The sequence below is a fragment of the Gigantopelta aegis genome, chromosome 1 (assembly GCF_016097555.1).
Source record: "Gigantopelta aegis isolate Gae_Host chromosome 1, Gae_host_genome, whole genome shotgun sequence".
NCBI lineage: Eukaryota > Metazoa > Mollusca > Gastropoda > Neomphalida > Peltospiridae > Gigantopelta > Gigantopelta aegis.
In genome coordinates, this window is record NC_054699.1 from 42,619,613 (window position 1) to 42,639,033 (window position 19,421).

The 19,421-nt window shown below is 41.6% G+C and overlaps 1 protein-coding gene across 1 annotated transcript; it reads left to right on the forward strand.

The window, feature by feature from the left end:
- Positions 1 to 1,484: 1,484 nt before the first annotated feature.
- On the forward strand, positions 1,485 to 17,473 carry LOC121368207. Its single transcript, XM_041492844.1, has 2 exons — positions 1,485 to 2,686; positions 15,435 to 17,473. The coding sequence occupies exons 1-2, from the start codon at positions 1,688 to 1,690 to the stop codon at positions 16,317 to 16,319; spliced, it is 1,884 nt and encodes a 627-aa protein (XP_041348778.1). The 5' UTR covers positions 1,485 to 1,687; the 3' UTR covers positions 16,320 to 17,473.
- The last annotated feature ends 1,948 nt before the right edge of the window (positions 17,474 to 19,421 follow it).

The window sequence follows — 19,421 nt, forward strand, 5'->3', positions numbered from 1 at the left end:
TTACAGTTAGAAAATCTCTTCTCCATTGCGCATATCACGTAGTTAATACTGCTTCGCAATCTGACGAGAGTATAGACTTCATTTTGTATTCGATTGTGTGCATTTGTATCACTACTGCGACTTTTCTGCCATTGTAACAAAACAAAAAAATTAAATAACATTTTGTAATTCTGAATCGTAGTCATGAGAGGAAACCCGCAAGATTTTTTTCCATTAGCAGCAAGAGATCGTTTATATGCACTTTCCAACCTTCAACTAACTGGGGTTTTCTCTCGTTCCATCTAGTGCACCACAACTGGTCAAAGGCTGTGGTATGTGCTATCCTGTCTGTGGGAAAGTACATATAAAAGATCCCTTAATGCTTTAGGGAAAATGTAGCGGGTTTCCTCTAATGACTGCGAGTCAGAATTACCAAATATTTGACATCCAATAGCCGATGATTAATTAATCACTGTGCTCCAGTAGTATCTTTAGACAAAACAAACTAACTGTTTAAACTTTAATACGAGTTGTTTTAATGTGTGTGTGTGGTGGATGTGTGTGTGTGTATATGTGTGTGCGCGCGAGTTTATATATATCTGTGTGTATCTCTCTCTCTCTCTCTCTCTCTCTCTCTCTCTCTCTCTCTCTCTCTGTGTGTGTGTGTGTGAGCGTGCGTGCGTGTTTATATATATTTGTGTGTGTGTGTGTGTGTGTGTGTGTGTGAGAGAGAGTATATATATTTGTGCGTGTGTATATATATATTATATATAGATAATATTATATATATATATATATATATATATTATATACACATGTTATGAATATAGATATATATATAAGTATATTATATAATAATATATCCTTGTCTCAGTGTTAAATGCTTGTGACATTATTTAAACAATACTAGCACTCATTTGTATACGTTTCAAAAAGATGAATTATCTGTGTACTGCGCTTAAATCAAACAAACGCTATATTTGGTGAATACGCTTGTAAATCATTTTTCTTTTTAATTTATATTTGCAGGACACCAGCAGACATTGTTTTCAGCAATTACTAGACGAATGAAAGATTAACACACGTGATTCCAGATACAGACTCTCGCAGGAACTCTTGGAGACAGTTTTGTTGGTTGTTACTGGAACAATATCGCAGGAACTCTTTGAGACAATGTTGTTGGTTGTTACTGGAACAATATCGCAGGAACTCTTTGATACAGTGTGTGAAAAAAAAATAAAAAAAAATAACAACAAACAAAAACAAACACAAAAATAAACACAAACAAACAACCAACTCAAAAAACCCGAACAAATCAACCAACCAAACAAACAAACCAAACAAAACAAACAAAAAACAACAACAACAAAAACACAACCCCAAGGCAACCCCCCCTCCCAAAAAAAACCAAAAAAAAAACCAACAACAAAAACAACAACAACAACAACAACATAAAAACACCCACCCACCCTCCATAAGAAACCAAAGCCCAAGACAAACCCAACACCCAAAAAACAATAACAACAACACAACAAGAACAAATTAAAAAACCCCAACACAAAACAGCAAAAAATAACAAACAAAGAAAAACAAAATACAAATATATTAGTTTTCAAATATACAAAATTACTTCCGACAACAGATCAAGCTGAAAAAATAACAGGCAACCAACCAACAAGTCTGTAAGCAACCAAGGAACTTTCTGCTGATGAAATTCACCATGTCGTGTTTATGGTGCAAGCCTCCTTCTGAGATGCCTCCAATCATAGACGTGGAGAAAGTGATTCAGGATTACGTATGGGGAAAGGTCAAAGGTGACAGACACCCTCTGGCTCGGATGTTCATGCGCAGGTCCGACTACGACATAGAGGTGCCGCACAACTACTTCCACTTCGAGGACATTGAGGAGGATGTCGTAGAGGACACCAAACCGTCTCCCAAACACCCCGCCAGATCTCGCGGGAAGGAGGCGAAACCAATTCCGGAGATGTCGGTTGTGTGCACGGAATTCAGGAACAACACGGAGACCGAACAGACGTTCCAGTTCCGCTTCCAGAAGACGAGGAACGCGTCCGTAAACGTCACCTTCCAGAAGGGCTTCACCATAGGAGGCAAAGCTCACTTCAAACTGGGTCTGCCGAAACACCTGGCGGACTCCTCGGCCGGCGGCGAGGTCAACCTCAAGTACCAGGTGACGAAAACAACAGGAGAGACTTTCGACGAAAGCGTGACGATTGAAGCGAACAGCGAAATTCGCGTTGTTAAACAGAGGAAGTACATCGCTAAGGTCTCGCTGGCGGAGCGACAGTTCTCCGGAACGTTTAGAGTGGAGACGTTGATGAAGATGCCGTCGGGCTCGGCTCCTATATTCGTGAGGAGGAAGCGGAACCAGGAGCTGCTGTGCATCGAGTCCATCAGCGACCTCAAGTCCGTGTTCGCGGGACTCCCCGTCGAGGTGGAGGACGTGTCCAAACCCAGCCAGAGGGAGGCCAGCTACGCCGTGAAGTTCGTCACGACTGGCATTATCGAGGGAGTCAGGCTGCTGGGGCAGAAGATCTACCTCGACTCCGAGCAGTTGGACGAGGCGGACAGCTTTACCGTGGCGATGCCGAAAAGTGTGGAAGATTTCATCAGCGGCCCAGCCAGGGACAAACTATCGGACGTCATGGAGAGCAGCACAGATTCTGCGTCACAAGAATCAGGGCAGGTATTTGTCCTCATTATTCAGGTATGGTAGGCATCAGGGCAAGTATTATTCAGGTATGGTAGACATCAGGGCAAGCATTATTCAGGTATGGTAGACATCAGAGCAGGCATTATTCAGGTATGGTAGACATCAGGGCAGGCATTATTCAGGTATGGTAGACATCAGAGCAGGCATTATTCAGGTATGGTAGACATCAGGGCAGGCATTATTCAGGTATGGTAGACATCAGAGCAGGCATTATTCAGGTATGGTAGACATCAGGGCAGGCATTATTCAGGTATGGTAGACATCAGGGCAGGCATTTATTCAGGTATGGTAGACATCAGAGCAGGCATTATTCAGGTATGGTAGACATCAGGGCAGGCATTATTCAGGTATGGTAGACATCAGAGCAGGCATTATTCAGGTATGGTAGACATCAGGGCAGGCATTATTCAGGTATGGTAGACATCAGAGCAGGCATTATTCAGGTATGGTAGACATCAGGGCAGGCATTATTCAGGTATGGTACACATCAGGGCAGGCATTATTCAGGTATGGTAGACATCAGGGCAGGCATTATTCAGGTATGGTACACATCAGGGCAGGCATGGTTCAGGTATGGTAGACATCAGGTCAGGCATGGTTAAGGTATGGTATACATCAGGGCAGGCATTATTCAGGTATGGTACACACCAGGGTAGGCATGGTTCAGGTATGGTAGACATCAGGGCAAGTATTATTCAGGTATGGTAGTCATCAGGGAAGGCATTATTCAGGTATGGTAGACATCAGGGCAGGCATTATTCAGGTACGGTAGACATCAGGGCAGGCATTATTCAGGTGTGGTACACACCAGGGCAGGCATGGTTCAGGTATAGTAGACATCAGGGCAGGCATTATTCATGTATGGTAGACATCAGGGCAGACATTATTCAGGTATGGTAGACACCAGGGCAAGCATTATTCAGGTATGGTAGACATCAGGCCATGCATTATTCAGGTATAGTAGACATCAGGGCAGGCATTAGTAAAGTATGTTATACATCAGGGCATGCATTATTCAGGTATGGTAGACATCAGGGCAGACATTATTCAAGTATGGTAGACATCAGAGCAGGGATTATTTAGGTATGGTAGATATCAGGGCAAGCATTATTCAGGTATGGTAGACATCAGGGCAGGCATTATTCAGGTATGGTAGCCATCAGTGTAGACAATATTCAGGTATGGTAGACATCGGGGCATGCATTATTCAGGTATGGTATACATCAGGGCAGGCATTATTCAGGTATTGTAGACATCACGGCAGACATTGTTAAGGTATAGTAGACATCAGGGCAGGCATTATTCAGGTATAGTAGACATCAGGGCAGGCAATATTCAGGCATAGTAGACATCAGGGCAGGCATTATTCAGGTATAGTAGACACCAGGGCAGGCATTATTCAGGTATAGTAGACATCAGGGCAGACATTATTCAGGTATGGTAGGCATCAGGGCAAGCATTAGTCAAGTATGGTAGACATCAGGGCAGACATTATTCAGATATGGTAGACATCAGGGCAGGCATTATTGAGGTATGGTAGACATCAGGACAGGCATTATTCAGGTATGGTAGACATCAGGGCAAACATTAGTCAAGTATGGTAGACATCAGGGCAGACATTATTCAGGTATGGTAGACATCAGGGCAGACATTATTCAGGTATGGTAGACATCAGGGCAAGCATTTGTCAAGTATGGTAGACATCAGGGCAGGCATTATTCAGGTATGGTAGACATCAGGGCAGGCATTATTCAGGTATAGCAGATATCAGGGCAAGCATTATTCAGGTATGGTAGACATCAGGGCAGGCATTATTCAGATATGGTAGACATCAGGGCAGACATTGTTAAGGTATGGTAGACACCAGGGCAGACATTGTTAAGGTATGGTAGACATCAGAGCAGGCATTATTCAGGTATGGTATACATCAGGGCAGGCATTATTCAGGTATGGTAGACATCAGGGCAGGCATTATTCAGGTATAGCAGATATCAGGGCAAGCATTATTCAGGTATGGTAGACATCAGGGCAGGCATTATTCAGATATGGTAGACATCAGGGCAGACATTGTTAAGGTATGGTAGACACCAGGGCAGACATTGTTAAGGTATGGTAGACATCAGATCAGGCATTATTCAGGTATGGTAGACATCAGGGCAGGCATTATTCAGGTATAGCAGATATCAGGGCAAGCATTATTCAGGTATGGTAGACATCAGGGCAGGCATTATTCAGGTATGGTATACATCAGGGCAGGCATTATTCAGATATGGTATACATCAGGGCAGGCATTATTCAGATGTGGTATACATCAGGGCAGACATTGTTAAGGTATGGTAGACACCAAGGCAGACATTGTTAAGGTATGGTAGACATCAGGGCAGGCATTATTCAGGTACGGTAGACATCAGGGCAGGCATTATTCAGATATGGTATACATCAGGGCAGACATTGTTAAGGTATGGTAGACATCAGGGCAGGCATTATTCAGGCATAGTAGACACCAAGACAGGCATTATTCAGGTACAGTAGACATCAGGGCAGGCATTATTCAGGCATAGTAGACATCAGGGCAGGCATTATTCAGGCATAGTAGACATCAGGGCAGGCATTATTCATACATAGTAGACATCAGGACAGGCATAGTAGACATCAGGACAGGCATTATTCAGGCATAGTAGACATCAGGACAGGCATTATTCAGGCATAGTAGACACCAGGGTCCGATTCCACAAAGCGATTATATCACTACTATCGTCGTAATATCTAACATCGCGGCTTTGATGTTTTCTACGATCGGCAACCCGTTCCACGACGCGGAGTAGCTTACTATTTTCGTATATTACTGTGAAAATTTACAACTGATACGAGGCAGCCACTAACGTAGATGTCAAATGGCAATTAGATGATGATTTGATATTTTTTAGAAGGATATTGACGTTTTGTGTTAAAATGGTTCTAATATATACCAAATACCTTTTATGAAACTGTGTTGGCCATACGACCTTCACACGAAAATACGGAAGATAACTCTCATGTCTTATGCATTCGGCAATTATCTTTTAGCAAATAAACTAATAAACTTACCTTCATAGATGTCCAATACCAATGAATACATCGAAGATGTTCCGAAAAGTCGGTAACCAATTTATTATTTAACTAATTTGCACTTCTTTGCAAAGGAGATTTTAATTATTAAAGGGTTAATTACGACTACTGTAAGTTTGCTTTGTGTAACGACTGTAAAATTTGCGGTGCCAGCGGTAAAACTTACTTGAAGTCACCACAATTAAACTGAGGTATGATTCTTTCTTGGAACGGGGCCCTAGATTTGTCCTTATTATTCAGGTATGGTAGGATCTACCCTGACTTCCTTTTCTCAGGAATTAGTGCAAGCACATTTCGAGTTTAGTAGAACCTCATCATAGAAACCAGGGCAGGTGTTCATCTTCATTATTCAGATAAGGTAGACTCACCCTAGTCCCTCATCTCATAAATCAGAACATATAGCTATCTATATATTTTGGGTATGGGAGGAAACTACCCTAGCCCCTATCAGGGCATAATATAGTGTTCCACATATTTTGGGTAAGGTAGAAACCACCTTAGTCCCTCATCTCATGAATGACGGCAGATAGTTATCTACATATTTTGGGTATGGATGGAAACAAACCTAGTCTCTCATCTTATGAATCAGGGGTTGACTGCCGACCCCCCCCCCCCCCCCCCCCCCCCGTATACATCTCCTGGTTGATCATCATATTTCGGCTATACTAAGACCTACTCTGTTCGTTCTTGACGTGAATGAGGGAAAAGTAATTAAGCCATGTTCCTGACATTTAAACCACTTCAGTTAAATCAAGAATGCATAGATAACGAATTACAACAGACCGACTAGACAGGAACTATTAACTACAGACCCTTATGCCCCAGCCCCACCCCCACCCCTCAAAGCGATAACTTCTGGAAGAGCCCTTATCGATTTTGTATAGGTGCGTGTCTTGACTCCAGTTGGATGCTCATTATTTGGAATATAATACATTTTGTTAAAGATAGTGACTGTCAAGGGACTGTTAAATTCTACTTAACGTCTATTAACGAGATACATGTAGTGCCCGGCTTATATCCCACATGAAGTAATTACTCTTTTTAGAAACTTGATATGTGTGAGAGAGAGAAAGAGAGAGAGAGAGAGAGAGAGAGAGAGAGAGAGAGAGAGAGAGAGAGAGAGAGAGAGAGAGAGAGAGAGAGAGAGAGAGAGAGAGAGATGAGGAGGGAGAGAGAGAGGGGGAGGAGGGAGGGGGAGAGAGATGAAGAGAGAGTGAGAGGGGAGAGGAGAGGAGAGGAGGAGAGAGAGAGAGAGAGAGAGAGAGAGAGAGAGAGAGAGAGAGAGAGAGAGAGAGAGAGAGAGAGAGAGAGAGAGAGAGAGAGAGAGAGAGAGAGAGAGAGAGAGAGAGAGAGAGAGAGAGAGAGAGAGAGAACTAGGCAGACAGATGCAGAGACAAGAAGTTTGTTTTGTTTAACGACACCATTATAACACATTGATGTATTAATCATCGGCTATTGGATGTCAAACATTTGGTCATTTTTGGCAATCATAGAGAGGAAAACCGCTACAGTTTTTCATTAGTAGCAAGGGATCTTTTATATGTATCATCCCACAGACAGGATAGTACATACCATGGCCTTTGATATACCCGTCGTGGTGCACTGACTGGAACGAGAAATAGCCCAATGCACCCTCCCTTCCCCCCTCCCACCCACCCACCCACCCTGATCACCCTTTCTGGTACGCTTATATGTTCATTTCATTTATACTTATTGTGTTCCTTATATATCCAATTAAGGTCTAAGCACGCTGTCCTGGGCATACACATCAGCTATCTGGGCTACCTGTCCTGGAGAGAGGGTTAGTTTGTTAGCTGTTAGTGGTTAGTGAGAGAGAGAGAGAGAGAAGTTGCATGGTAACAAAGAAGAAAGTTACGGGTCAAAGTACGAGGTGAAATATTTACGGAGTAACAACAGATGTGTCTCTGATTGGTAGTAATATTTGATATTGATTATTTGTACAAATACTACTTTCCACTTGCAATAAATAAATATACTTTTATTTGTTATACGGCTGTTATGCAGTATACACCAGAGGCTGAAATTAGTGCAGGGTACGTCCAAAAATGGATCTGCCATTTTCAGCAAAAATAATGATTGATAATAAAAACATTAATTCATCTATTAAACGGTATGTGCCCCCTCTCCATTTTCTCGCAGGTAGATTAAATGTGAGGTGCCACACGTTTTATTAATCTACTGTCCGAGCGCGCTGATGCATTATTTATATCAGTTTTATTTCTAAACGTTAACATTAACGGCAGTAGGAATTCATTTGGTGCATTGGAACCTCTAGCCTTATTTTTTTTAATTTATTTTTATTTTTATATATGACAATATAAAGCAAATGCTTACGGTAATAAAGAATTTAAAAAAAAAAAAAATGAATTGATAATAGAGCTAGAGAACTTTTGATCTATTCCCAATCTGCGAAAATCAAAACGCTGTTTTCCCAAGAGCTAACTTTTTTCTTCTTCTTTTAAAATTGACCTCATTCGACGGCACTTTCTTTTCCTTTTCTTTCGTAACAAGACTCGAGTAATTTGCCATCTTTGTGCCGACGTCGTCGGAAATTAGGAACGCAAGAGGCATCATAAATGTAATTGTGGATCTAACGCCGGTCGCTTCTGACATGAGGTTACTTCCAGTGAGCGGCCAACGACAATCGACCGCCTAATGACAGCCGTTTGCGGCTCGCTCCGGTTATCAGGAGCTCAGTCTGTCGATTCCACCGTCTGCGTTTTCTCGTCTGCCAAATATGTGTGTACGGTCCTTGTAAATAATTGTGTTTTGTGCCCCAGGTTCCGTATTCATAATGGCCGTTAAGTCAACGTATGGTAATTAGTTATCTATATAGTAAAATATGTACATGTTGATCAGGGCCGTAACTAGCAAGGGGGCAGTTGCTCCTCCCCAGAAAAAAAATCCGGAAACAATTATAGAAACTTAAAGAAAATTCTCTTCTTAACCGTTTAAGGAGTTTTAGACTATTAACTAGTCAGTTGCCCCCCCCCCCCCCCCCCCCCCCCCCCCCCCCCACACACACTAAAAAATCCTAGCTACGGATGAGGTCAAACAAAATTTATCTTGCTGGTCTCTGGTGAGCGCACGCGTTCATTTTCACCATTTGTGTAGGCAGGAGGGGTGGAGTGGGCACGGTGTCCATGCCCCCCCCCCCTATCCAATCAAACCTTTTTTCTTCACCCACCCCCCAATATGAGTTTGCCCCTCAATATAAAATAATACATACATACATATATACACACATACATAGATAGTGTTCCCCACCCCCACCCCCAATATGAGTTTGCCCCTCAATATAAAATAATACATACATACATATATACACACATACATAGATAGTGTTCCCCACCCCCACCCCCAATATGAGTTTGCCCCTCAATATAAAATAATACATACATACATATATACACACATACATAGATAGTGTTCCCCACCCCCCCCCCCAATATGAGTTTGCCCCTCAATATAAATAATACATACATACATATATACACACATACATAGATAGTGTTCCCCACCCCCACCCCCAATATGAGTTTGCCCCTCAATATAAAATAATACATACATACATATATACACACATACATAGTGTTCCCCACCCCCAATATGAGTTTGCCCCTCAATATAAAATAATACATACATACATATATACACACATACATAGTGTTCCCCACCCCCACCCCCAATATGGGTTGGCCCCGCAATATAAAATTATAAAATACACGCAAATATACACACATACATAGTGTAAGTTTCCCCCACCCTTCAATATGGGTTGGCTCCGCAATATAAAATCATGGCTATGTCAGTGATTTTCATTCTACCGCGTCAATATTCTTTTTCCACAAATGTCACGTTACCTCAAATAATGATATTGTATAAACAGAGTTTCTTTTGTTCTGACTAAGTAGCCCAGAGCATGTTTTAAAAACATTTTAAGGGCTAAGTGGAAGTAATAAAAGATACCTTGGCTACATAAAAAGTGTTATGGAAAGCTTTTAAGGCACCAAGGCAAGTACGTCATGGTGCGTCATGGCCAATAAGGAGGAACCAACGCAGACGAGGAAGAAATTTGTTTTGTTTAACGACACAACTAGAGCACAATGATTAATCAATCATCGGCTATTGGATGTCCAACATTCCGACTCGTAGTCATCAGAGGAAACCCGCTACATCTTTCCTAATGCAAATGAGGAGTACAAAAGAATATATATATATATATATATATATATATATATATATATATATATATATATATATATATATATATATATATATATATATATACCCACATTGTCTCTTCAATCCATGCTTTCCATGCTTTTCAAGGGTGGCGGGGGCAAATGAAATAAAACAAAACAAAAACAAAAACTAAACACTCGCTTCGCCGTCTCTCTCTCTCTCTCTCTCTCTCTCTCTCTCTCTCTCTCTCTCTCTCTCTCTCTCTCTCTCTCTCTCTCATATCAAGTTTCTAAAAAGAATAATTACTTCACGTGGTATATAAGCCTGGCACTGTATGAAACTCGTTAATAGACGTTAAGTAGTATTTAACACTCGCTTGACTGTCACTATCTTTAACAAAATGTATTATATTCCAAATAATTAGTATCCACCGAGAGTTCAAACACGCACCTGTAAAAAATCGATAAGTGCTCTTCAAGAAGTGGTCGCCTTGAGGGGTTGGGGTGCAACTCAAGTGATCGCCTCGAGGGGTGGGGGTGTAACTGAAGTGGTTTATATGTCAGGGACATAGGTTAATTACTTTTCCTTTATTCACGTCATGAGCGAACATAGTAGGTCTTACCCGTAGTACAGCCGAAATGCTCGCGGAAGGTAGGGTCACCTTTTCTCTACAAGTCTTGGTGCACTGATTCTAGATCCCTCTAATGCGTTGTATTACTCTGGATTTTGTTTAGTAGGCTACACGTGGTAATAAGTTGAGTGTTTTATTATATACTCTTCAAAAGAAGAAACGCAAAACCACATTGTCGTAACATTTGGAGAATTGATTTAATTATTGAATGGCGAGTCCGATAATTACCAAATGTTGCAGGATTGTTCACAATTCACTCTAGTCCATTGTGAGTAAGTGATAGGACACACCACCAAGGTCAAGGTCATCTGGAGTCAATACCGGGTGTGGCCTCCGCGTGTGTTGACAACTGCCTGGCACCGCCTGCCCATTGAAGCAACCAGAGTACGGATGACGTCCCGGGGGATGCTGGCCCACTCGGCCTGCAAGGCTGCTGCCAGCTCGGGCAGGGTCTGGGGCTGTGGTTGTCGCTGTCGGTCCAACTCGTCCCATAGATGCTCAATTGGGTTCAAATCCGGTGATATCGATGGCCAAGGAAGGACATTAATGTTGTTGTTCTGTAGGAAAGCCGTTGTGAGACGTGCTGTGTGAGGCCTGGCGTTGTCATGTTGGAATACTGCGTTGGCGTTGGCCATAACTGGAACGATGTGTGGCCGGAGGATCTGGTCAATGTAGCCCTGTGCATTCAGGTTGCCCTGCACGTGGACCAGGTCAGTTCTGCCAGTGTGTGAGATAGCTGCCCACACCATGACACTACCCCCGCCGAATCTGTCCACTTCCTGCACGCAGTTTGCCGCATAACGTTCACCACGACGCCTATACACGCGACATCTTCCATCATGACGTCGGAGCAGAAATCGGGACTCGTCACTGAACCACACCTGTCTCCATCGCAGTTGAGGCCATTGTCGATGAATCTGGCACCACTGCAGTCGGAGTCGACGGTGTTGTGGTGTTAAGATGACACCTCGAACTGGACGTCTGGCACGAATTCCTACCTCACGTAGGCGGTTCCGTACGGTCTGGTCGGATATCCTGCGCAAACGTGGTATTGCTGCGGCTGTGGAGGTGGCAGTAGTCAATCGTTCCCGAAGGTGGCGTACCCGGATGTAGCGGTCCTGCCCGGGGGTAGTGACCCGTGGTCGACCGGATCTAGGGAGGTCACGTGATGATCCATGTTGCTGGTAACGGTCCCACAGTCTGGAGATGGTGCTTGGGGACACATGGAATGCCCTGGCAACGGCCGTTCTGGATTCGCCTGCGTCTAGTCGGCCGATGGCATTGTTTCTCTGCGGTTCACTGAGACGTGGCATGTCCTGGATTGTCAACTGTCGGCCAGATACAGAGGCCAGGCAAGCGTACAACGCACGTGCAGTGGTGACATGGTTTGCACGTGGCTGCGTTTTTGCGAATATTCACATTTTGGAACTTTATTGTACAGTAGCTGCGTTTTATCGAATGTAACCGTGGGAATGTGTTTGGGACATGCAATGACCTTACATTCACAAAGCATGAACCGGTAGGAAACATAAAATCGGAGTTATAACCCATTTGTACCCTTTTGCGTTTCTCTTTTTGAAGAGTATATTATGACACGATTAACTGTATCGGGTTCCAAATACTCACTCTTTATAGACTTTTTGACGTAACTCTTTTGCAAACATTATATAAAGAGAAGGAAGGAAGGAACGTGCGCTACAACATCTTGCTCTGAATGTGTACGTAAAATCCTATGACCTCTGACCTGACCTGACCAGGAACGTTTTTATTTAACGACGCATTCGATATATATTAATTACGGTGATATGAAAATGTGGAGAGAGAGAGAGAGAGAGAGAGAGAGAGAGAGAGAGAGAGAGAGAGAGAGAGAGAGAGAGAGAGAGAGAGAGAGAGAGAGAGAGAGAGAGAGAGACAGACAGACAGACAGAGAGAGACAGAAAGAGACAGACAGAAAGACAGACAGACATAGCAAAATAAGCTCAGTGAAAATCGATGACATACCGCGGTAAATCAAAACAAAATGTTTACGCGCGAGGGTCGGAATCAACGAGCGCGCTGACTAGAGACCAGGGGCCTAATTCACAAAGGTCTCTTAGGCTCTGCTAGACAGCACAGCATCCTCTTTTTAAGTCTTTTAGCATTGCACTGCGAGAACGTTGAGTTGAGAGAGTTTAGTGAATTAGGCCCCAGGAAGTTATTTTGTTTGGCCTTAGTGATAGCCAAGGAGTTATTTTTTAAAATGACAGGGTTTTTTTCCACTAGCAGTACAAACGGAAATAGCTGTAATGAGGCTTGTGACAAAAGTAGGGCGCGATCAATTTGGGTAATTTTCAAACAAGCTGATTTTGTGAAAAACTTAATAATCTAAACCTTTATTTAAATGTGGGATTTTGTAAGGTTTGATGAGCAAAGTTTCCATAAATATATGTGTGATATCCGCCAATTCTAGCTTGGGTGTGAACATCGTCAACAATGCACAAAAAAGCATGCAGTTTAGGCACATTATGATGAATATAACACGAACATTTAACTAAAAATATTTGAAATGAATCCTCATTGTAATTATGACCCTTTTTGTAATTTCCTTGAAACTAAAAATACCTGTGTCTTTCTTTATTTTTAAACAATAGGTGGGTATTTAGGATACCAGGGTCTGGTATGAATAAATCTTAGCTAAGATTCACAGATAACTGCGGTCTGTTACCTTAGAGACTAGACTCAAGCATTTAACAGACTCCGAGACTAACGTCATGGCAACGCCATACAAATTGTATGTGTTACGTCATTGGAGATTTGAGTCAAGATTCTATAGAGGCTATTTCATGGTTATTTTCGAATACGATTTTCATGTCGACGAGTGATTTGTGAAAACCATATTTTCACGAATTGCGAAGCAATGAGTGAAAATATGGTTTTCACATATCACGAGTTGACATAAAAATCGTATTCGGAAAAAACACCATGAAATGGTTTATCTTTCCTAATTTTTGACAATATCTTTCGCTTATCCTATCGAAAACATGATATATTTCTTCCTATGGAACTTTTCCAGAAAATTTACTTCACCATAGACTTTTAAAAAGAAATTTGAATAAAATTTATCTTTGTTAACATTTATATAATTGTGATGGAACATGCTCTTAATTTTGTTTTCGCCTGTGGCGATATTAATTGTTTTAGAGGGCCGTGTGCAGTTCCAACATGCACTTAAGCCCAGTTGGGCACCGTGTTACGTAATACCTCCGCGCGACCGTGGTCGAGCTATGCCTAATACACACCCAGCCCAGATGCGGAGGCCATGTGGCCAGTAGTTATGTAATACCTCCGCGAGTGCGGTTTTTACGGCCGTGATTTTGGCGACTAGGCGTCAGCAAGTCTGGCCATCTAAGGAAAATTGTCGTCTTGGTCTCTGTGGAAATATCACTTGTAGGTATTCGGTGCCGCGATGTACCCCCAGGCGATACTGGGATTTTATAATAAATAGCTAGGGTTTTAGAGATATGAGGGAGAAACATATTGGAAGGCTTCCAGGGAACGCGTCCGTTTGGACTTGGTAAATATTATTTCTGCTCTGTTGTATAACCTTGATGTGATTGTTGTGACTTTAAATGTTTTAATACTGTATTATACCAATATTATTTAGACGGTGCTGCCGGTAATCTGACGCAGTAGACTGTAGGCTCACTGTTCTAATATATATAAAGCTTAACCAGTCATCCTAGAGGACCTAGGTAAACTGTAAGTTATTGTCTTTATTGTGATAGGTACCAGTATTAATTCCGTATTACAAGGTTACTGAATGAGTAGTTAAGGGTTAAGTAAAAATTAACCAGTTAGGAATAGAGTTGTAATTCCTTTATTAATTAAGTTCCCCTGGAAGCGTTTCTCAATTATCACACGTGTGGGTGTTGTGTCACGGTGAAGTGATTAGAATATTGTATAAACTAGACACCTAGTGATTAACTAATTAAGTGATCAGTTCTGGGTTGTTACTATTTGTTGTTGTTAATTAACTACTGCGGCAGTACATTTGTCAGCGTAGATTAATACAGATTCCAAAGTGTATTGTGTTTTTTGTTGTGTTTTCTAGTGAACTAAACGTGCTATATTATATATACTTTATATAAGATCTTATCTCTGTTCATACCTAGAGACGAGCCACGCGGGTATATACTGCCCGATACAGAGAGATCTAAAAGATATACAGTTAGGAGAGATATTTGGATAATCGTGTTTCATTCAGTGATGGGTATTATAGGATCCCCGTGACAATAATAATACTGCTGTGCAAACATACCTAACGAAGCGATCCTCCAAAAACTCCCACAAAAACAAAACGAATCGAACGCCGTTAAATTCTGACACGAATACTCAATGACACTACATTGTGTCATCATTATTTAGCTTCGTATTCAATTCGTTTGAGATATTTTATCGTAATTGCACTTCGTATCCCTTTTTAATAGGTACAGTTGTTTAAATTACAGTTTCTTATTTTTCAAATACGATCAGATGCATTGGTAATCATTAAACTTAAATACGAAGAAACGAGACAAAGGGAGATAATTTAATCATGCACTTTTACAAAAAAGTAAATACGATTTCTATATTTTCGCTGCAGCTAAAATACAGTGACAATATGACTTTTCACCGGATATGTCTTTTATGGTTTCCGTAGATCTATATATTTCATTGCTATGTATATAATAAAAAGTTTTATATAATCTGATAAAATATTTAATGGTGTTTATTGAATCGTTTGATTTGATTTTTCAGGGTGGACTCAAACATCAACCAGAGACAAAAATACTGAAGGATCCTGAAATACCACAGATCATAACAACAGCGCCGAGTTCCCTGGAGACGTCACCAAGGAGTGTGCAAAACTACAACACAACGGACCAAGGTCATAGTACAATGACGTCACCTTTAAACGAGACGCAAAATACTGGCGCGCAAATACCACAGATACGTCTGCCGGATAGCGGTAACGTACGTGAAACTAACGAGAAACCAACTGATAACTCAGTCACTGTAACAACATCAACGGACAGGTCATCAGTACCCAGATGTGAATGTGCTCCAAAGGCAGAACCTGAATTAGCCGATGTTGGTGAGAAAAACAAAGACAAAACCCAAACACTGAATGAAGTGGCGCAGCCAAAAATAAAGGCCGAAGAAATTATAAAACCGACATCAAAAATCGAACCTGAACTTTCAAAAATGAAAATCGTGGACGTTAAACGGTTGGACGGAAATAAACACGACCTAAAACAGACGACTAAATCCAAGTTTCTTTTAAAACAATCCGCTAGATTTGAGCCAGACGTAAAGCAGACGTCAAAAAACCAGTCCGATATACAACAGACGACAAGATGCGAAAATCCAGCCAAACAGAATCCGACAGCAAGAACTGAACCTTTCGCGGGACAGACGACAACACGACAAAAACTCAACGAAAGACAGACGACACAGACGGATGCAGACAAAAAGGAATGGAAAAAGACGGACATGGACAGTAAACGGACGAGATCGATGGACGTTAACATCACGAGATCGATGGACGTTAACATTTACCAGTCTAGGACATCGACAGGAAGTGTGATGGACGTCGACTCGGAAATGACGCAAAGCCGAGCGCGAGAGCGAGCCGAGATTTGAAAGGAGACGCGTTTACGAGACACAGTCTACCCATCTCCAGGAACGATGATCTGCGGAAAGCTATTCTGTCGGAGGAGAAGAGACGAAGCTTATCGAAACTCACGAAGTGCACGAGCGTTTGACCACGTGCACTACGGGCGTTAAAGGGGCTGTATCAAGAGTGCACAGTGGTCAGTTTCCATCATATGCATTTATTAATTCTTGGAGCCGGATGTAGGTTAGGCTGGTGGTAAAGCGCTCGCCTGATGCGTGGTCAGTCTAGGATTGATCCCGGTGGTTCCAGCATGTGCACCACGACTGGTATATCAAAGGCCGTGGTATGTGCTATCCTGTCTGAGGGATGGTGCATATAAAAGATCCCTTGCTACTAATGGAAAAAGAAATGTAGCTGATTTTGTTTCTAAGACTTTGTCAGAATAACAAAATGTCTGAAATCCGATAGCCGATGATTAAGTAGTCAATGTGCTCTAGTGGTGTCGTTAAACAGAACAAACTATCTTTAATTAGTAATTCAGCTAAACCAGTCTCAAAGTCTTGTATCCTAATTTGGGGTGCTTTTTGATAGTTTCACCCGTTTCTAGAGCAACATTAACATTAAAGATGGCCAATGCCATTTTAACACAGTTGCATTCAGTATGACTAGATGGCGACTGTCTTCGTTCCAGCCAGTGCACCACGATTGGCATATGAAAGGCCGTGGTCTGTGCTTTCTTGCCTTATTGGAAAGTACATATAAAAATTTAAAATCCAATGCTGCTAACTGAAAAAAAATGTAGCGTGCTTCCTCTGATGTCTACGTGTCAGAATTACCAAATATTTGACATCCAATAGCCGATGATAAACCAAAACAATGTGCTCTAGTGGTGTCGTTAAACAAAACAAAATTTAACTTTAACTTGTATCTAGATAAGGCCATCATAGAGAGATGCGTTGCACAAAGACAAGAAAATTGTTGCAGCATCCGTCGGGCATGAGGTTGCGAAATGTTCGCCTAAGGTGGACGTGCCCAATTCCGTTCCAGCAAAGATTCTACGATAATCTTTTTTATTGTGTGTGTGTGTGTGTGCTTTTCTACATTTAAAACAAATTCTTTTGCTCTAATTTGTCTAGGTAGTTTTGTTTAACGACACCACTGGAGCTCATTGATTAATTAATCATCGACTATTGGATGTCAAACATTGGGTCATTCTGACTCTTAGTCATCAGAGGAAACCCGCTACATTTTTTTTAATGTCCAATTATGGTGCACTGGTTGGAACGAGAAAAAAACCCCAAATCAACTGAATGGATCCACCGAGGTGGTTTGATCCTGCGACGCAAGTACCTCAAGCGAGCACTCAATCGACTGAGCTAAATCCCGCCCCTAGGTATATAGCTGAAGGTATAATGTATACATTTCAAAGCAAACGTTAATACATAGTTTTGGCCGGAAGGAGCCATTGTGCAACTCTTAAATAGCATCGTTATTTTGTTTAGCAAATCAGATTGACAAATTAAAACCGTTATCGTGACTAAAATCCTTTCTCTGCAGAAGGCAGAGTCTAAAGGATATTAGCAAGGTTGTGATTGTTTCCAGGAATCACTGTCAGGTGGTTTTTATTTCCAAGAGGACTGCCACTCTCCAGGACATTACATCCTAACACCGTGTTGGAAGATCTCCACCCAAAACTCATTGGCGTAGCCAGGATTTTATAGAAGGGGGCAACCCATATTGCATGGGGAGGGGACACTGTGTATGTATGTATGTATGTATGTATGTATGATTTTATAAAATGTATTAGTTTAAAAACAAAAGTTTGATTGGGGGTGGGGCATGGCCCCTGTACCTCCCCCCTGCCTACGCCACTGCCAAACTTGTTAATAAACTAATCCTGCACTAGTTAGAGCCAAATATGCGAAGGACAGGTTCGTGATTTTTGCACATTTCTTCCTCAGAAAACAGACTGGCATTCTTGAACTATTATCAACCCCACGTTCGCTTAGGAGACAATGGATAATAGCCCTTTCATATTATATTGTTCTATTTTCATCCCTGACATTACCATAGGCGTACGGGCTCCCATAACAACGTTTATTCATATCAGCTTTACTGCCAACAGTATATATAGGGTGGTAAACGAATCACTACACGTTTTTACATTATTTTCAACTACTGTTGACGGTAGAGTGATGGAATACATGGTAAAAAAGTCTCAGGTTAGCACATTTTGCCCGAATATCTTTATCAGTTTTGCCTGAATTTGAGGATTTGTTCCAGCCCACCTGTCTCGTACGTTTATGGACATTATTAACGTTCTCTGTGGGAACAATATTTAAAAAACGATTATTGCTGTGTGAGATTTTATCGGTGACACCATCATAAACTGTTTGTGTAGTGTTGACAGACTTTCTATCACATATGACTGCGACAAACAAGGGTTTCCTGAAATATTTTGTCTTCTTACGTTTACACCAGCTTCAGAATGAGCTAAATGCCACCCGGAGAGAACATTATGTAGACCTGGGTTTTTGTATTCCTCGTCATATATATTAACAAAAACGTTTTGGAAAATAGGCTTCTGGTGGTGGGTGTGGCATACATGGACGTCAATGTAGCCCCCCTCCCCGTCCCAAAAACAAGGTCAACTATTAATAGCACTATTGGGTGAACAGCTAACTGGGAGAACCTTTCAAATGATGATAGAAACATGAAACTTGGCACAGATGACCCTGTTTTTGAGAGGGGGCCCTACTTTGACCTCCATATTTGCCACACCCACCACCAGAAGTCCGTCTACCAAATCGTTTTTTATTTTTGTTAACATATATCATGAGGAATAAAAAAAATACCCTGGTCTACATAATGTCCTCTCCGGGTTGCATTTAGCTCATTCTGAAGCCGGTCTAGTAATTTGTGCACTAGTTTGTATATTGGAGAGGGCATTCACAATGTTCTGAAGCTAATAATAATAATAATAATAATAATGAAGAAGAAAGAACAAGAAAAAGCAAAACAATACCTCAGTACAAACATGGCGTGACTGCGGCGTCTTTTTAAATATCTTACTGAAACCTGGGCCTGTGTTTATAAAACTTTTAGAGTCCACACTCAATCTTTAAATA